At 35.7% G+C, this 24,464-nt stretch overlaps 1 protein-coding gene across 11 annotated transcripts in view; it reads right to left on the bottom strand.

The window, feature by feature from the left end:
• Nucleotides 1-24,464, bottom strand: part of ANK2 (ankyrin 2) — a 242,476-nt gene that overhangs the window by 207,278 nt on the left and 10,734 nt on the right. For all 11 annotated transcript variants that reach the window (XM_082653618.1, XM_082653622.1, XM_082653624.1 and 8 more), the window contains exon 2: nt 134-235. In XM_082653618.1, coding sequence (XP_082509744.1) covers nt 134-235 — 102 coding nt within the window. The remainder of the gene's footprint in view (nt 1-133; nt 236-24,464) is intronic.

Below are 24,464 nucleotides of genomic sequence, written 5' to 3'. Positions count from 1 at the left end.
TTTCATAATTCTGAATTGCTGCTATCTGAGTAAATTCAACAAGCACACGAAAAAAGCTGGGCTCTTGGAATGTATCTGCAGGTAATAAGAGTGTTTTCAATGTATAATACAGAACCAGCGGCCGTGCTCTTACCTGGTTGCAGGTATTGATGTCTATGCCCCCCTTGAGATATTCCACTACTTTGTCTAAGTTGCCTGCTCTGGCAGCACGGAGGAAGCTTGCGTTGCTGTCAGACTGTGAGAAAAAGAAAAGACCTTTAGTGAAGTATTGATAACATGAAAACATATCAAAGACAGAAACACAAGAATGTTTGCACCATGCGTCAGAAAAGCTTCAGCTGCACTGTGTCCATCGACAGATGAAAAGATAAAGAAGATGTGGCACATATATACAATGGAATATTACTCAGACATAAAAAGGAACGAAATTGAGTTATTTGTAGTAAGGTGGATGGACCTAGAGTCTGTCATACAGACTGAAGTAAGTCAGAAAGAGAAAAACAAATACCGTATACTAACACATATATATGGAATCTAAAAAAATTTAAAAAAGGTTCTGATGAACCTAGGGGCAGGACAGGAATAAAGACGCAGATGTAGAGAATGGACTTGAGGACACGGGGAGGGGGAAGGGGAAGCTGGGATGAAGTGAGAGAGTGGCATGGACATATATACACTACCAAATATAAAATAGCTAGTGGGAAGCAGCCACATAGCACAGGGAGATCAGCTCGGTGCTTTGTGACCACCTAGAGGGGTGGGATAGGGAGAGTGGGAGGGAGACGCAAGAGGGAGGGGATATGGGGATATATGTATACGTATAGCTGATTCACTTTGTTATACAGCAGAAACTAATACACCATTGTAAAGAAATTCTACTCCATTAAAGATGTTAAAAAAAAAAAACAAAGAAAAGCTTCAGTTGCAAAATATTTCAATCCTGAGTTTAAAACACTGAATAATAATTCACAGTACAAGTCAGCAACTTCACAGTATTTCTAGAGAGTTGTTTAAAGACATTAAAGTCAATAGGAAATACACTCTGCTATATTAAAGAGTATAAAAGAACAATAAAAATAATTATTACCAATTTACTCCAACTCTTCAGCCACATTTGAAGATGAATTTACACTACCCCCAAATCCACTGTTATCCATGCATTTTAGCTTCAGGAAGCTAGTGACTCTATACTGAGCCTAACGTCGAGCTAAAAAACAAATGAAATAAGGTACTGGGTTTCTTCTTTCTCTTCCTTTACTGTTTGGTTTTCAGATGCATCTGAGGGAGAGCACTGATTATGGGTCACCTGAAAGTCTGTCCTCATTGTAAGGGAATAACAGAAAGCTCCAAGGATGCTTCGAGGAAAGCAGATAGCACTAGTTGGCAAGTGTGGACTGGGCTGATGCAAATTTTGTGATCCCAGTGATTTCGGAAAAACAAGATTAAATTTAAACCAGCTGACATAATACCAGGCTCAAATCTCTTGGTAAAGATGATCACTCTGGGTACAAATTGCTTTTTAAGTCCTCATCTTGCGCCCATTCCTCTCAAAATCTGATTCTGGGAGAACAGCTGAATTTCCTCCACAAAAAGTCTCGGGGAGGCTTCTCAAGAGATGTAGCCACAATTGCCCTGCCTCTCTGACCTGCTGACAAAGTCTGATTTTCAAACCTTAACACAAGGATGATGATAAGCCTTCATTAGGTTCCAAGACACTGGCATCATTTTATAGTTCTTTGGGTGGTACAACATCTGACTACAGAGAAAATGGTAACACGAAAAGGGACCTACTAGGAATTAAGATTCAGGTGGGGCAGCTCTTAATCCATCATTCTCCTCAGTAGGCCGCCCTGCCCTCTCTCGAAGAATGGACTTGGCCAGGGCCCTTGGCACACTCTGTCAGGCCTATTTATTGTGACTGCTGATGACGTACAGAGATAGAAATGTAAGCGTTTTCTCTGGGAGTCTCAAATACAGAATTATTTGCATACCATTAAAATGATTTACACAGGGGAAGACTGAAAACCCTAGGACGAAATTACCTCATATTTAACCCAAAACCACAATGGCGTATAAATTTACAAATAATATAGGTAATTTATGAGGATTTGAGAGGTATGACTGAAATCTACACATCTGGAATTCACGCTCGGAGTCCTGGTATGACTAACATGGCACTGTTTCTCCTCCCGCCTGCCCTGCTACGATGCCTCACGCTCCATCCTTCCTGAAAGCTGTGCCCATGGCAGGGTGCCCCAAGTATATCTGCAATGCTGCAGGGACTGAATTATGACTCATTTTTAAATGCCTATTCTATGAATGTATTTTGCGGCTTGCAGCAAATTCTAAATTCCAGGAAGATTTTCCGCCTTCAGGTTTCTTGCCGCAGTACTTAAAAGCGAAACATTATACTCTGCATCGTGTTCTGTCAATATCCCACAAGAAACATCATTTACTAAAAAACAACAAAAATTAAGTAATATTAGGTCACAGAAAGTATGACAAGGTTATTTCCCATAGATTTTTAAAATAAATGCACATGCTCTATACTATATTAAAGAGGATGCCTAGAAAATACTTCCATCTTATACATGAGGCTTCATAATTATAGGTAACATTTATGAGTGTTTACTGTGGGTCAGGCACAGAGCTAAGAAGTCATATGCATTTTATCATTATTACAATAATACTAGGAGAAAGGAACTATTATTACGCTCATTTAATAGGTGAGGAAAGAGGCTTGGCAAGTTTCCAAGGTCACATAATCTTTCAGTGAAGATTCAAGACTTAACCCATGTTTATCAGCCTCAAAGCTAGTCTTATCTGCTATTCTACCTCATCCCTGCAAAGTATCAAAGCAGATGTTAGTACAAATACCTAACCTATGAGCTATAAGTTTGTTTCATTTGTGATAACCTCAGTATGCCCTTGGTCTACATATTCGCTCTGAAAATCACGGCACTTGCTAAACAGAGTGTCTTAGCTGGAGAGGGAATTCTTGGCAGACAGCCCTAGCCCCAAATTTATCAGCCATCTATGCACCTAGGAAAATGAAGAGCTGCCTTGAGACAAACTAATTAGAAACATACTCACTTGGGAATAAAGAAAGAGATGGTAAAGTACACACTGCATTTAAAAGCCAGTTGACTGTCTCTCTCTACATGTCTAACATGACTAAACTCATGAACTAAGATCAGGGTGCTCTATCATTCTTGTAAAAAAAAAAAAAAAGAATGCCATGAACAAGTAGAGCCAGAAGGGAGCACCTGACCCTTTAGGGATGAAGAAACACCTGGAGACACCCTGTGGAAGCTTACAGAGGCAATTGTTGGTCTGAAGGGGGCTTCTGGCATCACGGAGGGGACTCTATTAGACCCTCTTAGAACCTTCTCTAGGGACTGGGCATGACATTGAGGATCGCTTTTGCTGTTACGTAAAAACAAGTTTTAATAACTATTTTTCTCTTTTCTGAATCAAACTCCTAAAAAGTAGAGGCAAGTCAAAGACTTACAGCCAGTCCCTGGAATTTTAGCAAAAAATGCTCCCAGTGCTTTGGAGGGGCTAGAGACAGTGGAAATGTAACATCTGAGCCATCCTGCCAGGGACCTCTTCAACAGTTGAGTCACAGTAGATTCTGCTATAAGTTGGATTCTTCTAGAACTCCATTAAGGGATTGAGTTTTCCCAAAGTGAGAAAATGTATTAGAAATGCATTTTGCAAATGCAAATAAGTGTGTTATTATAAAACGGTTCCAGAGCATGAGTTTCAAGAACAAAATTCAAATGAGACTTCAAAATTTATATGTAGATATTGACATCTTTGAAGGTTTTTTAAAGTATAGACCAGCATGGAAGTATATATTTTTCTCCTACTTCCACATAAACACATGCAAACCCTATGCTACAAAGAGGTCAATCTGTGATTAAAGCTCTTGACACAAGAGCTTAGGATAAACAGCAGTCAGTCTGGTTACCTTCAATCAACACAGAGATAAAAGAGGATTCAGGGACTCATGGTGAGAGATGCAGCAATTTTTACCATGCTATGTTTCCCTCTGAGTATGACAAAAGTAAGAATTTAAAAATTAAAATTAGGTATTAGTAGGGGAGAAGCATGCTTTCAAAATAGACTGTTGTCTCTTGCCTCAACCAGGAGATTTCACACATAAAAAGTACAAGAAAGAGAAAATGAGGCAATAGCAATTCGTTTGGGGTAAAAGTCTCAGACAAATAGACTAACCTCTTTCTGCTTTGCTGCTTTAGGTCCCTAGAACTCTCAATCCTAAAACCAATTGTACTTATGCCTATTAAGTGTGACTCTGGACGAGGCATTCAAATGCTGAGCTCCACTTATTTTAATCTGCAACAGATGGATGTCATTAAAACTTGTCCCCTTTTCAACCTGAGTGTGGCATCTCAAGCCGAGAAAGAAAAATTTCCTCTTCAGTTCTTCTTGACACAGTTCTGTACATTTTTGATCACAATGTTAGAAAAACAATACTTTCTCAGCATCCAGCAGGGTGGACATGAAACGCAAGGAGGAATGTGCATTCACAGAGCCACATTATGTCCTAAACGAGTGTTTCCCCGAAGGGTCCAGGGGCACACTCACAGAGATTCATGAGTTTGCTCCAAGATTTTGTAAAACTTCTATGCTTACAGTTCAGTAACAACCTAAGAAGGAGAATATAAGCATGTCCCAGGTCATCTAGATGGCTACCCTTTAACTGAGTACAACCATATAATTTTGATATATGCCTTTGTGTTTATAATTCAGTGCATAACAGTTGAAATAGGGATGGAATATAGACAGATGCATGGGATGCAAAATATTTTGCCATGGGACTGAGACTGATCAGAGAATCTGGCCATCATACAAGGTAGGATGTACCAAAAGAAGCTGAGCACAGCACTCAGTAGCACATTAAAGCTTCAAATAACAACAGGCTCAGGTGCTATCTTTGTAGGGTCCAACTTACCTGGACTATTACCAGTGACTGTAACAGAAAATCCAGAGTAAAATGTTTTTAGTTCCCAATTGCAGCTTTTACTGGATTAGGTACACATCTTTACCACAATACTAATTTCATCTCCAAGTAAATGAAGAGAGCTTTGAATGATTATCAAATGGCATGCCATTAAAATTGGCATTGACAAAGTTCTCTATCACTTTAACTATTCTGAAGAAGGAAACAAAACCTCAAATGTATTAATAATGGTTGTACAACATGCTTATAGAAACGTACACTCTATATTATTTTCATTGAAGTCAAATTCAGAAATGTATTATAGAAATCTGAGGTTAAATCTTTTTACTGTTAAATCCAACATCTGTGATTTAGTTTTAGACAATCCTATCCATTCTATTACATTGGTGTTATTTATTTGAATAACATTAGTTTTGTAGTTCTGTTCATGCTTAATTTGTACAACTTTCTTTTTAACAATGGTCTAAGAGTTTAAGGAATTTTATGTAGTTTTATTTTTACACTTAAATTAACTCTATAGGGAATTCCCTGGCGGTCCAGTGGTTAGGACTCCATGCTCTCACTGCCAAGGGCCCAGGTTCAATCCCTGCTCGGGGGAAATTAAAATCCCACAAGCCTCACAGCATGGCCAAAAAAAAGAGTCTTTTTTAATTAAAAGAAAAATAAATTAACACTACAATAAAAATAACAGCACTGGAGGTCACAAACTTTTTTTATACTTCAAAAGAGAGGAATACATTATTCAAGTTTGAGAAGCAGGCATCCTCTAGTGTGAGTCAGCCACCAGCCTCAACTACCCTAGGGAGTGACATGGGGCACCTCGCCTCACAGCCCCTGGCTTATCCTGTACCCTCCACAAATATTTGCTGACTGATTAACCACAGGAAAGCACATGCTCCTTGTGGAATTTAGGGAATTTGCTTATTTTCTTAGGATGCAGTCATTCCTTTGTAAAAACAGGGTCATTTACCTGCCTACTCCAAGATCCACATTTTTATAGTAATACAAAATAAATAAAATATATTAAAATCACTTGAGGGGAAAACCTTTAATATATACATAATGAAATAAGGGACATATCTACAATTCCTTAGGTCTTTTCCTAGGAATGTTGGATAAGTTAAAACCATGTCCAGCAAATCACGAGTTGTATGATCTTGAGTCTTTGTGGGTCTTAATTTCCTTATCAAAAAATAAATGTATTTTATAGAGTTGCTGGGAGAATGAAATGAGATTTGAAGATGCTTAGCTCAATGACAGGCACAGAGGACGCTGACCGAGATTTTTAATAATTGTAGTTTTTCTTGTAAATGATAAAGGCAAAACAACAATGACAAATCAAAGGATAGATGCATACACATTATCTTCTTTAAATAAAAAGGTTGTTGCCAGAAGACCAGAGTGTTTAAAAATATTTTGCTGTGTGCAGGTACAAAAGGACAAAAAAGAAAGCAGAACTGGGTGTGGTCTGTCTCCAAAGATGAAGATTTTACAAAACACCCTCTTTGTGATATATGAATGCTTTCACTTAAATAATCATACTTTTGTATAGGGACTGCTGGATTGTTTAAATGTTTTAGCTCTTTTAGTAGCTCAAATTGTTATCACTATCTTGTCATAAACCAAAAATTGGGGGGCAACTGAGAACCGCACACTAGATGTACTGAAATATTTCAGAAAGAAGTCCACAAGTTGCCTTCCTGCAGTTAGAACATATAAATGACCAGTAAAACACTTTATACCACGAAATCCTACTTAATTTCAATTCAGCTGGACACTAATAACAAAAATTGCTATAAACCATATGTTTGTACACTGTAGCTCAACCACGCTGATTAAGCTCCATTTTTAGCATCATTTCAATAGGTCTTTACACTGCTATTAAATGGGAAATGCAGAAGGAGCTATGATCTTCAGAAAGAAATAATGCAATTTCTCTAAAGACTGTTCCTACTTCAATGACCTATGTTTTAAGAAAATTGGTTCAGGCATAGGTATTTCTATTTCACTTTTAAAATGTTACTTAACAGACTTCCCTGGTGGTCCAGTGTTTAAGACTCTGTCCTTCCAATGCAGGGGGTGTGGGTTCGATCCCTGGTCAGGGAACTAAGATCCCACATGCTGCATGGTGAGGTCAAAAAAATAATAATAATAATGAAATAAATGTATTTTTAAAAATAAATAAAATAAAATGTTACTTAAGACAATTAATGATTAACACATAAAATATCAAAACAATAACTAAATTCTGCCTGCATATTTTAAGCAAATATCTTTTTGATATGTGAGATCATTTGAAATTACACTTTTATATAAAGACAAAGTTTGTTTTCCCTTAACTTAGTATTACACTTTGACACTGATTATTCACTAGCATGCTAAAATTATTTCATTATCAGTTGTTGGAAGCCATCCTGGAGTCCCTGCGCCGTGACAAAGTCATGATGCAATCAAAGGCAGGACTGCGAAGCAGCACTGTGCCAGGACGGTGGACTACATCTCTACTGATTTGTTTGGCTGTGTTAAGCTTATATATGGAAACAGCACAAGGGGGATTTGCGCCCAGGGTTAGGAAAACGAGAAAAACTACTACCCCCCCCCCCACTATTATTATCACAAAATGGAAAGTACCTATTTCGGTCCCAGGAAACTGGGAACGCAATACACAATCTGGAAATATAGGGATGTTCCTATGGAAAACGCCCCCAACTGAACAACAGTGGCCCCTACGAAGGGGTTGTTGATGGTTTTGCTTTCCTATGGGTCCACTATAAAGAAAGGTTAATACTCTGGCAACAATTGGCGGGTGATAAACAGGAGCGTAGGAGGTATTGTAAGTGCTACTAGTGCAGTCAGGTACACAGGAACTGTAGGATATATTGTAAATATTTTCAAGGCACTATTCAAAAAACTTGCCCATGCAGAAAGAACACGAAGCTTGCACTTGTGTAATAAAGACTTACATAATAGCTTGGCTTAACTACTAGAAAATAACCTGCAACTAATGAGAACTTGGGGAAGTATCTTGTTCGTACATCTAGAAACTGGGGAGGTTTTCAGAAAACTGATAAAAATATTTTGAGGTTAGAACATGTTGAGATTTTGTACATGATGATGAAACCTGCCTACATATAAATACCTGCTCTGAAAAATAAATGTATGCTCAATGTGCTGACATCTACAAAGGGTGTCAGGTCTTATTTCCTTGGCCGACGCCGTCCATCCCTCAGGTTTCCCTGGACTCGTTGGAGCTGGACTCCAACAATCAGTGTCTTCCCTGAGATTATCATCCATGAAAAGAAAAACTGCCTATAGCATACCAATTCCATCCCTTTCAAAGCATTAAGAATATTTTGCAATACTATGTAGAGATTCATGAATCCCTCGTACAATTCTTACACTTCAAAAAAGAGTCAATCTAGAATATTACATAGCAGTGGGAACAGAAGTGAATGAACCATATCCACATGGAACATCGACAGATCTCACACAAAAAAAAGGCTAAGCAAAATTAGTCAGACCCAAAAAGGACATCTTTATGATTCCATTTATTAAAGTTCAAAAACTGACAAAACTAATCTATACTGTTAGAAGTCAGAATAGTAGTTTCTGGAAAGAGGCAGAAAGGGCCTTCTGGTTGCAGGTAATATCATAGTTACACCTGCTCATTCTGGGTGTTGTTAAATGCGTATGTAAATTTTGTGAGAAATATCAAGATAAACAATATAATTTATGCATTTTTCTGCATGTTTGTTATAATTAAATGAAACATTTACTTTAAAAAGATGGCAACACTGAAAAATAAGTTGTTCCTAACTTACACAATAGTGACAAAAATCACTGAAGAGTAAATAGATGAAAAAATTAGTATTCAAAAGCAGCATCTTTTTCTTACTATGGAGGCAATTTTTCTAAGGCAGACTATTCATATTACGCAAGGCTTTTAATGAAAATTTGATTTGCATATATTTAAGGTGCTACACAGTCTAAGAGAAAATGCAGGCTACTAAATGCCCACGGCTTTGTGCTTGAACTCCGAAGAAGGTTCTTGCTAACTCAAATTCTACAGCATCTTTTTATTATACTGTACAAATAGTACTCCTCTGGTCTTCAAAAATATTTACTACAAATCCAAGAAGACCAGGTCTGGTTCAGAGATCTCGGTTGTTACGCCTTCTGGGATAAATATAAGTAAGTTCTAAGACACAATTTTATACCTTAAAAAAATTTCTGTACACTCACCTTGTGTCACTCACTTTTCTGAAAACTGAATCAAAATAATAATGTGATGATATCTTTCTCAATAAATTAGAAATACTGCAAGAACACAAAACTAGTAGGAACAAAAACCCTAAATCAGAAAAAAAAGTTGTGATATATATTTGATAACTATTTTATACTTCAGATTCCCTGTGATTTTGAAATTTTTACATGCTTATATATTTTTATAGATATTCATTTAAAAATAATTATCGAACAGAAGAAATAGGAATTCCTGAGTTAGTATGTTATGAGATAGTAAAAGTCTAACTTGCAAAGTAACTGTTCTGCTGACATGAGTTTGGTTCCATAAGATGTTTCTACAACTAGGCTCAATTCGAAGATATCAATACAATGAGACATTAAAACTTTCACTAAAATGAGAACTTTTACAGAGATAGGTAGAAACTTTCTTAAGTTTCTTAACTTAACTTGCTTACATCTCAGTTTCCTACTGAACATCATAAGTTGAAAATTTAAGCAACTTCTCCTAAGGCAGGGAAATCAACAAGTTTTGATTACTTGTATTCTAGACATATGTTCTGCCTATGACTCCAAAACACCTACAGAACTCAGAAGTTCTCTCACAAAATAAAACACATCAATTTTTTTCTGAATTTAAATGGGAAAATGGTAAATTTGTAGATGGAGATATCTGTGGCTCCTCCACAACATTTACAAATCTAAGAAAATCAGAGTAGTGAGGGAAACATTTTGCTGTCGCTGTAGTCAGACACCAGATTAAATAATTGGAGGTTCATCTTAAAAATTTAAATTGAAGAACACTGCAACTGAATGCTTCAGATTGCCTCAAAGGATAAGATACTCTTTGAGAGGCTTCAGTTACATCAACAGATTTTTCTTTTTAACATCTTTATTGGAGTACAATTGCTTTACAATGGTGTGTTAGTTTCTGCTTTATAACAAAGTGAATCAGCTATACATATACATATATCCCCATATCTCTTCCCCCTTGCGTCTCCCTCCCTCCCACCCTCCCTATCCCACCCCTCTAGGTGGTCACAAAGCACTGAGCTGATCTCCCTGTGCTATGCGGCTGCTTCCCACTAGCTATCTACTTTACATTTGGTAGTGTATATATGTCAATGCCACTCTCTCACTTCATCTCAGCTTACCCTTCCCCCTCCCGTGTCCTCAAGTCCATTCTCTACGACATGAACAGATTTAAGACATTATTGCTTTGGTTAGGTAAGCACCTTAATGATTGCTTTAGCTATTAAACTATTTATCAGGAGTTAATATTTCTTCCTAAAGAGCTTATCATGCTTTGAGAAAATGGCATATGATTAGGAGATTATGACACCCCACTTTCATCACTGGTTCCTCTTGAGGTAGAAGTATCTTGTCACACCATGGTTTAATGTCATATACAACCACTAACACTATTGGGTGAACTGATACATTTGAAAAGTTCTGCTTTACCTTTTTTTTTTTTGACTTTTTAAAAAAGTTTTTTACTGGGGTATAGTTGATTTACAATGTTGTGTTACTTTCTGCTGTACAGCAAAGTGAATCATATACATATACATGTATCCACTCTTTTAGATTCTTTTCCCATATAGGTCATTACAGAGTACTGCTTTACTTTTTATGTTCAAAATGTTGACAATGCAAAGACAAGCAAAATATTCCACAAATCTTATACTGAATATTATACTTTCTCTATAATACTCCCTAATATTTTCAATAGCTAAAGTAACATGTATATCTGCATTTAACATGCCAACAATAAAAATAATGAAAATCTAGAGCTCCACAACAGAAATTTAATAACACATATCACATCTATATAGGACTGAATTCTAAACGGTTCTCTATTATTGCTTTGGGATCTCCAACTGGTTTTGTGTGTAAAATAATGAAGCATTATTTTTAAAACAATCTGTATCCGAGGTCTAATATCTTTCCTAATTTTCAATGAGCTGGACATCTCTGTAAAAATGTTCTGCCAGCATCTTAAACTCAAATGAACATGGGCCAAAACATGGAAGAGCTTATCAAGCTTTTATGCTATGTACACAAATCTCCAAAGGAATTTCCCTTTGGCCCACAGCTGGCCATAAAAAGAGTAGGTTTTATAAATGAATAATAACCTACTATAATAATACTTGGGTCAGGAGAAAAAAGAGAGACCTTTTGATATAATTTGGCAACAATAGTTTATTTAATGCTTTCTTTAAGAAATCTTCTCTACAGGAAACTCTTCATTCCCTGACTAATCAGTGTGTTAAAATATTACAGGGCATTTGGAAGGAAAGATATATTAGAGTTTATCCCACTGCTATACTTAAGTATCAGGATAAATGGAACTGAATTAGGTTTTAGTCTCCTTTGAAGGCCTTTAGAACTGTCAGGATATGAAAAAACCAAACCCAACCAAGTGAAAATATCTTTCATCAATTCTTTATTATGTCAGGCATCCGACAGTGTTAATTTACTATTGCCCCCTTGAGGTAGGCACCGAATTTCTATCCCCATTGGTCTGATTATTCATCTTCAGACCATCTGCTCTGAAGCAGACATCACTCAAACAGAAGCAGCTTCGTGACACAGCACAGATGAGGTGCTGACCGCAGCCCCACATACTGCACACACTAAAACGTAGACTGTTTCTCTTGCATCGAATTATTCAAGATGCAACAACAAGAAAATACACTCTTGCAATGAAAGCTTCACAATGGCTTACCTCATTATATGACCACTATTTTAAAAGAACTTGCATATATTTTTGTATCCTTACACTGTTGATTTTAGTGTAGCCCTGTTAACATGCACATGGAAACAGAGAAGGGCTTTCTGTTTACCACAGTTCAGTGTACACCTGTAGTTGTCAGTCAGATGGATTTTCTAGGGGGTATCACTTAATTACAGCTCAGCAAACACACACAGTAACAACCTGACTGTCTTGTTTAAATGTAATTCTGAACTCATACTGTTTTCAAAAAAGACTAATTTAGAGAAAAATGCATCAAAACTGAGCTGTTAACTCAATTTTTTTATTTTACTTTTTTTGAGTGCATAAGTTCTGCAATATTAATGTCTACTCCAGAATAAATAAGAATTTGAATTCATCACTTTCTAAAAAAAAAGTGATTCAAGATCACTTTTTGTTCCAAGACAATATTTTAATTTTATAGGAATAATAGACCCAAGAACTCTATTTGTGCCACCCTTGGAGTTTCTATGTTTTTGGAAATCTTTCTAATTACTGGGTGTCAGAAATTTCAGGATGATAATCATGTTGTTTATTAGAAATAATCTGTGTCCCTTTGGTTAAACTGCTATTAAGTTCATTGTCATCTGTAAAATGCAAAAGCCCTTCTTTCTAATGTGCATATAATTTTTGAGAAGTTGTTTATTCAACCCATTCTCCTAAGTAAGTCGGTCCCAAAGGAGCATGCACAGTTTTCAGACTCTTTTGCACATTTCTGATGATCTACATGGAAAGCAAAATTGTAATTCTCAAAAAATCTGCATCATCCTAAATGTAATATAGAAAATCATTTTTACATTCATTTCTTGACCCTCACCATGCTGGTCCTTGATGAATGTCAACAGACCTGTTAAAAATTAAATTAAATTTTTTAAAAACCTAAAGAATATGCAACATGTATGCTGTATAAGAAGTAAATAACTTCCAGTTTGACTCACTTTATTCACTTGATTAAATTTCTGAAAAGATCTATAGTTGTACCTATCTAAACGTGTACATATTGGAAAAATCACAGCTTCAGGGGACTTCCCCGGTGGTGCAGTGGTTAAGAATCTGCCTTCCAATGCAGGGGACGCGGGTTCAATCCCTGTTCAGGGAACTAAGATCCCACATGCTGTTGCAGGGAAACTAAGCCCACGTACCACAACTACTGAACCCGCACACTCTAGAGCTCGTGTGCCACAACTAGAGATAAGCCCGTGCGCCACACCAAAAGATCTCGCGTGTCACAACGAAGCTCCCTCATGCCACAACTAAGACCAGACATAGCCAAATAAATAAATAAATATTTTTTTAAAAATCATAGCTTCAGTTTGGAAAAAAGTGAAAATAAATTAGTCAAACAACAGATTATTTTGATAACAAATATTATATATAGAATGGCTAAACAGCAAGGTCCAACTATATAGCATAGGGAACTATATTCAGTATCCTGTAATGAACCATAATGAAAAAGAATATATATATTATATATATATATATGAAACTGTCACTTTGCTATACACCTGAAACTAACACAACATTGTAAATCAACTATGTTTCAATACAAAATAAATTTTTAAAAATTAGTTAAAATAATTTAACCAGCTCTTAACAACCAGGCTAAGACAAATTTTTGGAAGCACCTATTGTATGCCCGGCAGTGAGCAAAGGATTAATGTAGAAAAAATAAACATGATCCATCCCCTCAAAAGATTTTAAGGTCTGCATTAAAAAAAATTTTTTTAGCTGCAACATAGTCCATGAATTAGATAGAAATGGGTAAAAGTGGATCCAGGGAGATCCATTTAGAGACAGTAGTCCAAGCAATAGATGCTTGTTTTGTTTTACAAATATATTTTACATTTAGATAGAGAGTAGGAATAGCAACATAGTATTTTATAAAGTTCCTGGTGATAAGTTAGGTGGAAAACATAGCAGGCACAGGGACTAATGAGTGCAACATCATAGTGGTAGGAAAGAACACAGTATGAAGAAAATTATAAGTAATGCAGTGTGTGTGAATTATAAAGATCATGTTGGAAATGAGAAAAGTAAAAGTCTCAAAGTAAGGCAGGGCCCAGACCATGAATGTTCTTATATGTCGTCATAAGAAGGCTGAGCATTACCCTCTAAGTGAAAGGACAGGAAAAGCCAAGATCAGAATACTGTTTCAAAATAATCACCCTATAACATATGGAAGATGAGTTAGAGGGGAGTCTGTGAGACAATCTGGGATACTATTGCAACAGTTCTGGCGAGCAGTATGTCAGGGACAGCAATGTGAAAAAAGTAACAATTTGTCATAGATGTAGGGAAAAGAAGCTATAAAACTTGGGGAAATTGAATTTAAGCGTTTATGGAAAAGAAATTAAGGAAAATTTGGCAACATCTAGCTTTGGCGTGTAATGAGCGACATTACTAATCAAGACCAGAAATCTGGGGAAACAGAATACCCTAAAATTGGAGAGAACACAATAGCTTGGTTTTGGTCTGGTGAAATTTGATGTGCTATCACGGCATGGTAGTGTGTTGAGAATGCAAGACTAAAAAATCCAGGAGAGGATATGGACTATCGACAGAGGCCACAGCCTAACATCTGGGAGATGGTCTGGTTTTTTTGCAGCAATACTGGTTTTTGCTTCATTCCTTACCATTTCTCTGTCAATAAAACTCCTAGGAATAGGGAAGCACTTCTTGTATTGCCTCTGGAAGCAGATACTGTTGACCTATCAACATCTTGCATGAAATGCCAGGAAGTGCTGATAAAATAAAAAATTGCAAGATCTATGTATACTGCAGTATATGTGTATACTTATACACCAGTGAGACTAAAACAGATTTCTGTACAGGAGATTTCGCATGAGCTCAGAATACTAATTTCATGCAGCTGACATTTCCCTGAAAGACCAGGGTACAACTGAGCTATTGCTTTATCCACAATGGATGTGACCTGCTATAACTTTCTAAATTTACCCTTGTGCTATGAACTGCAATTGTCTAGACTAGTTTGAGCTATTCAATTCTAACTCTATGCAAGGTAAAGAGCTTCCGCAACTTTACAATGAAATGTAAAAAGAGGATGGAAAACTGGCTTTGAAAAGGAATGTGTTAAATTAATTACAGTACATGACACATGGCAGTGGAAAAAGACGAGCAAATCAAGTATTTGTAGCGTGCACTGCCTTTTTTCTTTTTTTTAACATTTTAGCTTATACTACAAAATCCCTCAGTTGGAAATCAGTCAATAAAAACCCCTCTGGTTATTACTGCATTTCAGAGAATATGTGAACTTCTTCTGAGGCAGCTATCAAAACAAATTCTTGATTTGTTGGGGTAAGAGCATTGGCATCAACTCCAAAGAGAATTTTGAAAAGTAAGGAAACTCAAAATTTAAACATAACTAAAAACAAAAATAGGGTTAATTTATCTCATGAAACTAAGCTTTGGTTCAGATGCCCAGGACCATTTTTTTTAAAAAATCGGGCTTAAGCCAGCCAGGTTTAATGAGAAATGGAGAATTCTCTGTTAGTTGTTTTTTTATTATTTGACTTCTACGAGAAGTTGTATTAAGTGGATCTATGGGTGTATTTCCCAGAGGCTTGGGATAACTTCTTCACAACACCCTTCCAACCTACCCTTCTCCCCTCAAGTTTGACCAAGTTCCTTTACTCTGGGGTCCCATAACACGCTGAGAATTCAGTCATTCATAAAGGTTTGTTGACTACTAGTTATAAGCACAACACTACACTAGATATTGTGAATGGCTCTAGCAGGATCCCCAAATTATCTGTTTACACATGTATCTCCTCAGCTAGCCTGGCCCTCCAGGATAGATGAGGCCATGACTTCCTCACCTTTGTGTCTCCACTGCCCAGCACAGGGCCCAACACAGAGTAGATCAATAAATACTTGTGGAAATAAAACAAAATAAAGGAAGAAGTTCAACAAAGTGAAGGTGGACAAATAGGCACATGAAGCATCATTGGTCTGTATGAATTAAACTAGTGAAAAGTTTGGTGAATCAAGTAAATTTTTGCAGACTTACTAAATTTAAAAACTTGATTTAAAATCCTGATTAGCAAAATTTATACTTGTTATGTTAATTCTATTAGATAACCACAATAAAACCAAATCCTGTCTAACTCTTCCTAAGGGTAAGTGAATAAAGAATAATGGGTCAGCATGCCCGCCGTCTGTATAATTATTATCTTACAGTTGAAATCATGGGAAAATGACTATACTTAGCAATGGAATTGATTAGATAGGTTATGGAGCTCAACATTCTCTGACCTTAATTAGTTTAACAGATAATTGCCAACTGTGACATTAGTAATGAAATTAAACATAGAAAGAAATGGTATCATACTGATACTGACTACACAGAACCATTAGTATCCTGTTTCTCAGAAATAAGAAACTATAATTTTGTTCTTTTCTGGGGGGAAAACTTTACATAGAGCAATAACATAAGCTTTTATTATTGTAAAAATTATCCAAAGAAGAGGGGAATTACTGAATGCATAACAACATATGGTAATATATTGCACTATCCCCAGAAGTTATAGTAAGACTAACTTCTAAATAAAAGAGATCATTGGTATGTTTAAATTATTCGATGAAGATACAGAGGAGAGAGGCTGTTTCCTTTTAGAATTATTATGCATGTAAAATTCACCTCACTTCAGTCATAGGTAAAACTATATATTTAATTCTACCTCAACATTCTCATATAAATACCTACCTGTAATACGACATGTAAAATTAAACTATCCTATTTGTGCATATGTGTATGTGTGGTATATGTGTGTAAGAATGTGTGTGGAGAGTGGGAGAGTCATATATCCCACCAGTCAGAACAAAATTATAACGTCTCTTGAAGACAGAAACTATGTTTTATAATTCTAGAATTTCCAAAGCATAGTTTACTGCCTAAAATATATTAGCCAATAAAGATGATTATGATGACAACAGAACCTTGGGAAGAACATTATCATATTTTTTAGTCCTATGCAAAGCTGAGAACAGGTAACATAGATGCAAGATATTCTAGTTTTAATTGCTCAAAACTTAAATTTAGAAATTAAAGAAAAGTTAGATTACTTTTGTACATATAAAAATATAGCATTAGAACTTTTTTTGCAAAGCAGTAAACTGTAGCCACAAAGACCTCATTTGTCCACCAAAATTAACTTAGTTGATATATAAACATTTTCTCTTAAATATTAACACCATAGAACCTTATTTTTGGTCCTTGACTAAGAAGCAGGTGGCAGGCTACATTTGTCTTAGTAATTAAAGGCCAAAACTTGTGAAACTAAAAGATACTAAGATTTTCATTCAAAAGATGTTTAGCCATATATGAAAAACTCATAGCTAACATCATAGTCAATTGTGAAAAGCTGAAAGCATTTCCTCTAATCAGGAACAAGATAAGGATACCCACTCTCACCACTTTTATTCAATATAGTATTGGATGTCCTAGGCAGAGCAATCAGAAAAGAAAAAACTAAAATGAATCCAAATTGGAAAGGAAGAAGTAAAACTGTCACTGTTTGCAGATGACATGACAGCATACATATAGAAAATCCTAAAGATGCCACCAGAAAACTACTAGAGTTCATCAATGAATTTGGTAAAGTTGCAAGGTACAAAATTAATATACATAAATTGTTGCATTTTGATACATTAACAATGAAATATCAGAAAGAGAAATTAAGGAAACAATTCCATTTACCATCACATCAAAAAGAATAAAATACCTAGGAATAAACCTACCTAAGGAGGTAAAGGACCTATACTCAGAAAATTCTAAGACACTAATGAAAGAAACTGAAGATGACACAAATAGATGGAAAGATATACCATGTTCTTGGATTGGAAGAATTAATATTGCTAAAATAACCATACTGCCCAAGGCAGTCTACATATTCAATGCAATTCCTATCAAGATACCAATGGCATTTCTCACAGAATAAGAACAAATAATTTTAAAATTTGTATGGAAACACAAGAGATCTCAAATAGCCAAACAATCTTTTTTTGTGTGTGTGTGTGTGTGTGTGTGTGTGTGTGGTACACGGGCCTCTCACTGTTGTGGCCTCTCCCATTGCAGAGCACAGGCTCCGGACGCGCAGGCTCAGTGGTCATGGCTCACGGGCCCAGCCACTCCGCGGTATGAGGGATCTTCCCGGACCAGGGCACGAACCCATGTCCCCTGCATCGGCAGGCGGACTCTCAACCACTGCGCCACCAGGGAAGCCCCCAAACAATCTTGAGAAAGAATAACAGAGCTGGAGGAATCATATTCCCTGACTTCAGACTATACTACAAAGCTACAGTAATGAAAACAGTTTGATACTGGCATGGAAACAGACACATAGATCAATGGAACAGAATAGAGAGCCCAGAAATAAACCCACACACTTATGGTCAGTTAATCTACAACAAAGGAGGCAAGAATATACAATGGAGAAAAGACTCTTCAATAAGTGGTGCTGGGAAAACTGGACAGCCACATGGAAAAGAAATTAGAACATTCTCTAACACCATATACAAAAATAAACTCAAAAGGCACTAAATCCTAAATGTAAGATTGGAAACCATGAAACTCCTACAGGAAAACAGGCAGAACACTCTTTGACATAAATTGTAGCAATATCTTTTTGGATCTGTCTCCTAAAGTAAAGGAAATAAAAGCAAAAATAAGCAAATGAGACTTAATCAAACTTAAAAGCTTTTGCACAATAAAGGAAACCATCAACAAAATGAAAAGACAACCTACTGAATGGGAGAATGTATTTACAAATGATATTACTGATAAGGGGTTAGTATCCAAAATATATACAGAGCTCATACAACTCAACATCAAAAAACCAGACAACCCAATTCAAAAATGGGTAAAAGAACTGAATAGACATTTTTTTCCAAAAAGGAAATGCAGATGACCAACAGGCACATGTAAAGATGCTCGACACATCACTAATCATCAGGGAAATGCAAATCAAAATCACAGTGAGATGGGCTTCCCTGGTGGCGCAGTGGTTGAGAGTCCGCCTGCCGATGCAGAGGACACAGGTTCGTGCCCCGGTCTGGGAGTATTCCACATACCGCGGAGCAGCTGGGCCTGTGAGCCATGGCCACTGGGCCTGCGCGTCCAGAGCCTGTACTCCGCACGAGGAGAGGCCACAGCAGTGAGAGGCCCGCATACCGCAAAAAAAAAAAAAAAAAAAAAAAATCACAGTGAGATATCATCTCACACCTGTCAGAATAGCTCTTATCAAAAAGAACACAAATAAAATAAAAGAAAAGAAAAGAACACAAATAACAAATGGCAAAAATGTGGAGAAAAGAGAACCCTTGTATACTGTTGGTGGGAATGTAAATTGGTGCAGCCATGGTGGAAAACTGTAGCGTGGTTTCTCAAAAAGCTACAAATGGAGCTACCATATGACCCAGCAATTCCACTCCTGGGCATATATCTGAAAAAAACCCCAAAAACATGAATTTGAAAAGATACATGCACCCCAATGTTCACAGCAGCATTATTTACAATTGCCAAGATATAGAAGCAACCTAAGTATACATCAACAGATGAATGGATAAAGAAGCCATGGTTTATACATACAGTGGAATACTACTCAGCCATAAAAAAGAATGAAATTTTGCCATTTGCAGCAACATGGATAGACTTGGAGGGTATTATGCTCAGAGAAATAAGTCACACAGAGAAAGACAAATACTGTATGATATCACTTATATGTGGAATCTAAAAAATACAACAAACTAGTGAATATAACAAAAAAGGAGACTCACAGATATAAAGAACAAACTAGTGGTTACCAAATGGGGAGAGGGAAGAAGGAGGGGTAATTGGGGTAGAGGATAAAGAGAAACTATTATGTGTAAAATAAGCTAAAAGGATATAATGTACAGCACAGGGAATATAGCCAACATTTTATAAATTTATTTGTAAATGGAGTGTAACCTTTAAAAATTGTGAATCACTATATGGTATTGTATACCTGTAATTTATATAATATTGTACATCAACTATACTTCTATAAAAATTAAAATTAAAAAAAAAGATGTTTGGATTGTGCCATTTCTGAGTAACAATGTTTAACATGAGAACCGAGCACATAATGTGAAGCTTGAAGAGAACTTGGGTATATATTAAAATCCTGTGGCATCCCTACAAGGTACAGTCCTTTATAGTTGGAGAAGCTCCACTTCTATTTGGTTTCTTTTTCCCACATATAAGAATTGTGGCATATTTCAGCAATTGAGTTCCCTCTACTAATAATACCTTTTCATAGATGTAACTATTAATTTAGCATGAATTATGTAAAGTAATCATTACAAAAATTTAGCCTGACGTAAAGCCTTTCTCTTCTGGTTATGATTTCAAGTAAGAGAATTAATTACATGTGTTTTGATTGGGGTGACTACACTTTTGTTCACTATATTTTGCTTGAAGATAATTGTCAAAGTCATATTGAGCAAGTCAATTTTTCATCATTTTTACATGATTTGTTTATATTTATGTAGTTTTAGTGATTTTTTTACTTAAATTTAAAAAATATTTTCTTACAGAATATGAACTGACATACACCGTATTAGAATTTTACATGCCACCTAGACTTGCTTTTTCTTTTAAGCCATTCATCTACTCATGAGACTCCATGACATGCAGCTTGCTTTGGGTGCATACACTCTGGCTGCTCAACTTCTTGAAGGAATGAATAACAGTTTGTACCTTTTGTCAAAAAGTTTGTACTACTGTACGTACTACTACAATATTAATGTAGTATGTCAAAACATTTACAGTCTCATTTAATCCTCATAAAGCACCCAACTGAAGAAACTGAGGCTTAGTGAGATTAAAGCACTTGTCCACAGATATTTGGTAATAAATGTCAGAGTTGCAATTGATACCCAGTCAGTCTTACTACAGAGGCCATGATCATACCACCGTGTGGTACCACTTCCCTAGCTCCACCCAAAGATGCCAAATACCTTTCCACTGTTGAATGATTTGTAGAAGTGTCTGCTGCTTCCTCTTCTGGGGAAAAACTACTGCAATCACATTCCTGGCCTCAGTGATCATGTTATGATTGCCCTTGATGCCCAATTCCCTTTCCTGTGCTAGGGGCAGGGCCTAAAGTTTGAACATTTGCCACTGACACCTCTGGACTACCAAGATTTCTTTTCTTTAATGTTGCTAACCCAAGAGTTGTGACTTTAAGGGACTCAGTTACATTACTTGAAAATATTATTGCATATTATACTCGACAAGTGAATCTAGAGCAATGTCTCCATCACCATTATTTTTACTACCATGCACAGAAAAAAAATATCAATCCCCACAGCACGGTAGGCTTCAAAGACAACATTTGTTCCTCTGTTTTCAAAGCAGCATGCAGACTTTTACAAGCTCGTACTAACATATTTTCCTGAGTGGGATTTAAACCTGGGCTGCTTCCAAGGTGGATGAAACCTCTCTCAGCTGTTTTTAATTAATCACCACACCTGCTATTTAAATGTTGATTACACCTATAGAAATGATCATAGTAAATCTTATTTCCCCTGTAAAATCTTAGTAAAATGTACCCATAAAAAGTTCTCTCCTCCAAATTAATTGAAAAGCTAAATAAGTGTAGAATATTAAATAAAATAATAATTTGTTATGAAACCTAAAGAATACAGAAATACATATTCCATCAGAGCATTTATCTAAAACTATAAAACTTTCTAGGTTCTTTAGCTACTTTTTGGTTCTTACAATCTCTCTTCTCTTAAAAAACATAGGGGAATCATTATAAAAACATATACATATTCTCATAGAATATTTAAGAAATGAATTTAAAAAATCAGCCAACAGCATAGTCCCATTACTCAAACTTAACACTGCATATTTTGATGCATTTTCTTTTAGAATTTTTCTACACATACACTGTATCTGTGCATATAAATAATATTTTTACAAAGTTGGGATAATAATACTCTGTCTTCTACTTTTAAAAACTAACATTGCCAAATAAGTATTGCCTACAGCATTCAGAAGTCATGAAAGATATTCTAAATCTTATATAGTCGTTTACAGATAGGTTACACTTGTTTTTAGCTTTCCCTAATTATTTGTAGAACTAGTGCCTTTGTTTTCATTGTTGTACATAAGTCTTTGTCCTTGTCTTGATTGTGTCCATTGTTTAAATTCCTGAGGGTGGAATAATGATGTCAAAGGATATAGATTATTGGTACATATTGTAATATTGCAAAACTAACCTTGAGAGAGGCTGAAGCAAAAGATGCTACCATAACTGTTTGTGGAAGAGCCTGTCTCAACTTAATCACATGCTCAAATTTGCTTTGCTCAATTGATATGCCTATCTTAACGGTTTTGATTTACCTTTTTCATTTTTGAAGAGTTTAAAAGCTCAGTCATATATTTAATGTCTATGACAATTTTTATCTTCTTTGACTTGTCAACATTTTTTGTCCTTTCAGAGTTTCAAATGTCTCTTTTATTTTTAAAAACTTTATATAGACAAGATAACTCTTTTCCAAGTTTGTTATTTTCTCTTTAATATATTTTTTGCCTTTTACAAGTTTTAAATTCTATAAATTGAAAAGTATAAATTTAGATTTTTATTCCATTGCTTTCATGCCTTCCAACCCTGAAATCAATAAAAGACTTCTCATTTTCTTCTGGCTTAAAAAAAATTGCTTTTCTTTCCATTTAACTTTTAGTAATCTGAAATTTGTTTTGGTATGGGGCATAAGTGACAATCTTACTTGAAATTTTCCAAGCAGACAATTTTTTCAATTGTTGAAAATCATTCAACCCAATTTAACTTCCCCTAATGTCTCCTCTTTACATTTCTCTGTCTTCGAAAAGTTAGTCTAATATAATGAGCTTCAAACTACTTTTTCAAGGAGAGTACAAATGCAGGGCTTTTAAAATGCATTTGAAAGTAAGAGATCAGCAACTTAAAACAATCACGTATATGTACAGACTACTGTTAAAAAAATCCTCATGGTAACCAAAACCCAAAAATCTATAACAAGTACACACACAAAAAAGAAAAAGGAATCTAAACATAACACTAAAGATAGTCATCAAATCACAAGAGAAGAGAACGAAAGAAGAAAGGAAAAATCTATCTTTGCAATCCTGGTTCTATCACTTACCATGAGTTGTGTGACCATGAGCAAAGTACTGAACTCAAATAAGCCTCAGTTTACTTGTCTATAAAATGTATAGGATTATATGGACTAAATTAGATACTATATGTAAAAATCCCTAAGAAGAGTACATTGGAATAGCACACACTCAATAAAAGTAAATTTTAATACTTGATTCACAGAGCTATCATAAGGAGTAAATGAAATTTATATATGTAAATGGTATGTGGAGCACCATTACAGAACCTGGCAAATAATAGGGGCTCAATAAATGATAGCTATTATTATTACTAATTAATATAGAACATCCCCTACATCTCCACATTTCATTTATTTATTTATTTTCTTTATTTTTTATTCTCCTGCTATTTTCCACATCTAAGTCAACTGTCGATCCTGAATAGAATAGATCTAGTCTCAATGCAAAATCAAGTGGTTAGGGGTAGACCAGAAAGCAGCCCAGTATCAATAACTTGGCTGACAGTGTTATGGCTAGGGTCTAACACGTAGCTCTAAACGCTTGGGTCACATTTTAAATAGAAATGAAAGCTGACATGTCCATCTGGATCACTGTTTAATTCTTCAAATAATTAATTGGTGAGTTTACACAAATCAACACCAAAGAAAAGACTGATTCTTTAATCTGTATTTATATATTATATAACAAAAGAAAGAACGAAAGAAAGAAAGAGCATGTAGACAGTAGAATTCATTATTTACTTTCGTGGAAGAAACTGATTTAATATTTAATTTTACAGGTCTTTTAGAAATGCATATATAATTTTTTAAACTGAAAATATACGGAGTGAATATTTGACACCTCACATTAGTTGATGTACTAAGAAATTTTAATGAGGCCAAAAGAACTTTGTTAATCATCTCTCACATGCTGCATGACTTTTTAGGCAGAAGTGCGGAATTCAGTCAGGAAATCGTACTGGACTTCAATTCCAAGAAAGGATCAAATCATTCAGAACAATCTTACTGTTCAAGCTGGCTGCTCAATGGTGGAATGAAATTCTGATTTTTAAAAAACTGGGAGACACATTTTCATAACAACATCTTATGTTGTTAGCGCCTAGATTTCTGATGGGAGTTTACAAGCTTAAACAATGAAAGGACACTATATAGGCGTACAGCAATTATTAGTTTTAGGAAGTGGAGCTTAAATTTACTTTAAGTACTGTGATTTAAAATTACATTGCGATACAATGCAGACCCCTTCTTACTGTTAAGATAATGCATTGGACCGTAGGAGGCCCCATTTGCTGGCAGAGCAGCCTCCGTCCCCACGTGTCCTGTGTGGTCTTGGTGTCT

This window comes from Grampus griseus (genome assembly GCF_964374135.1).
Source record: "Grampus griseus genome assembly, chromosome: 4".
NCBI classification, from domain to species: Eukaryota; Metazoa; Chordata; class Mammalia; order Artiodactyla; family Delphinidae; genus Grampus; species Grampus griseus.
Note: the sequence above shows the minus strand (reverse complement) of the source record. Positions and strands in the feature narration are given on the sequence as shown.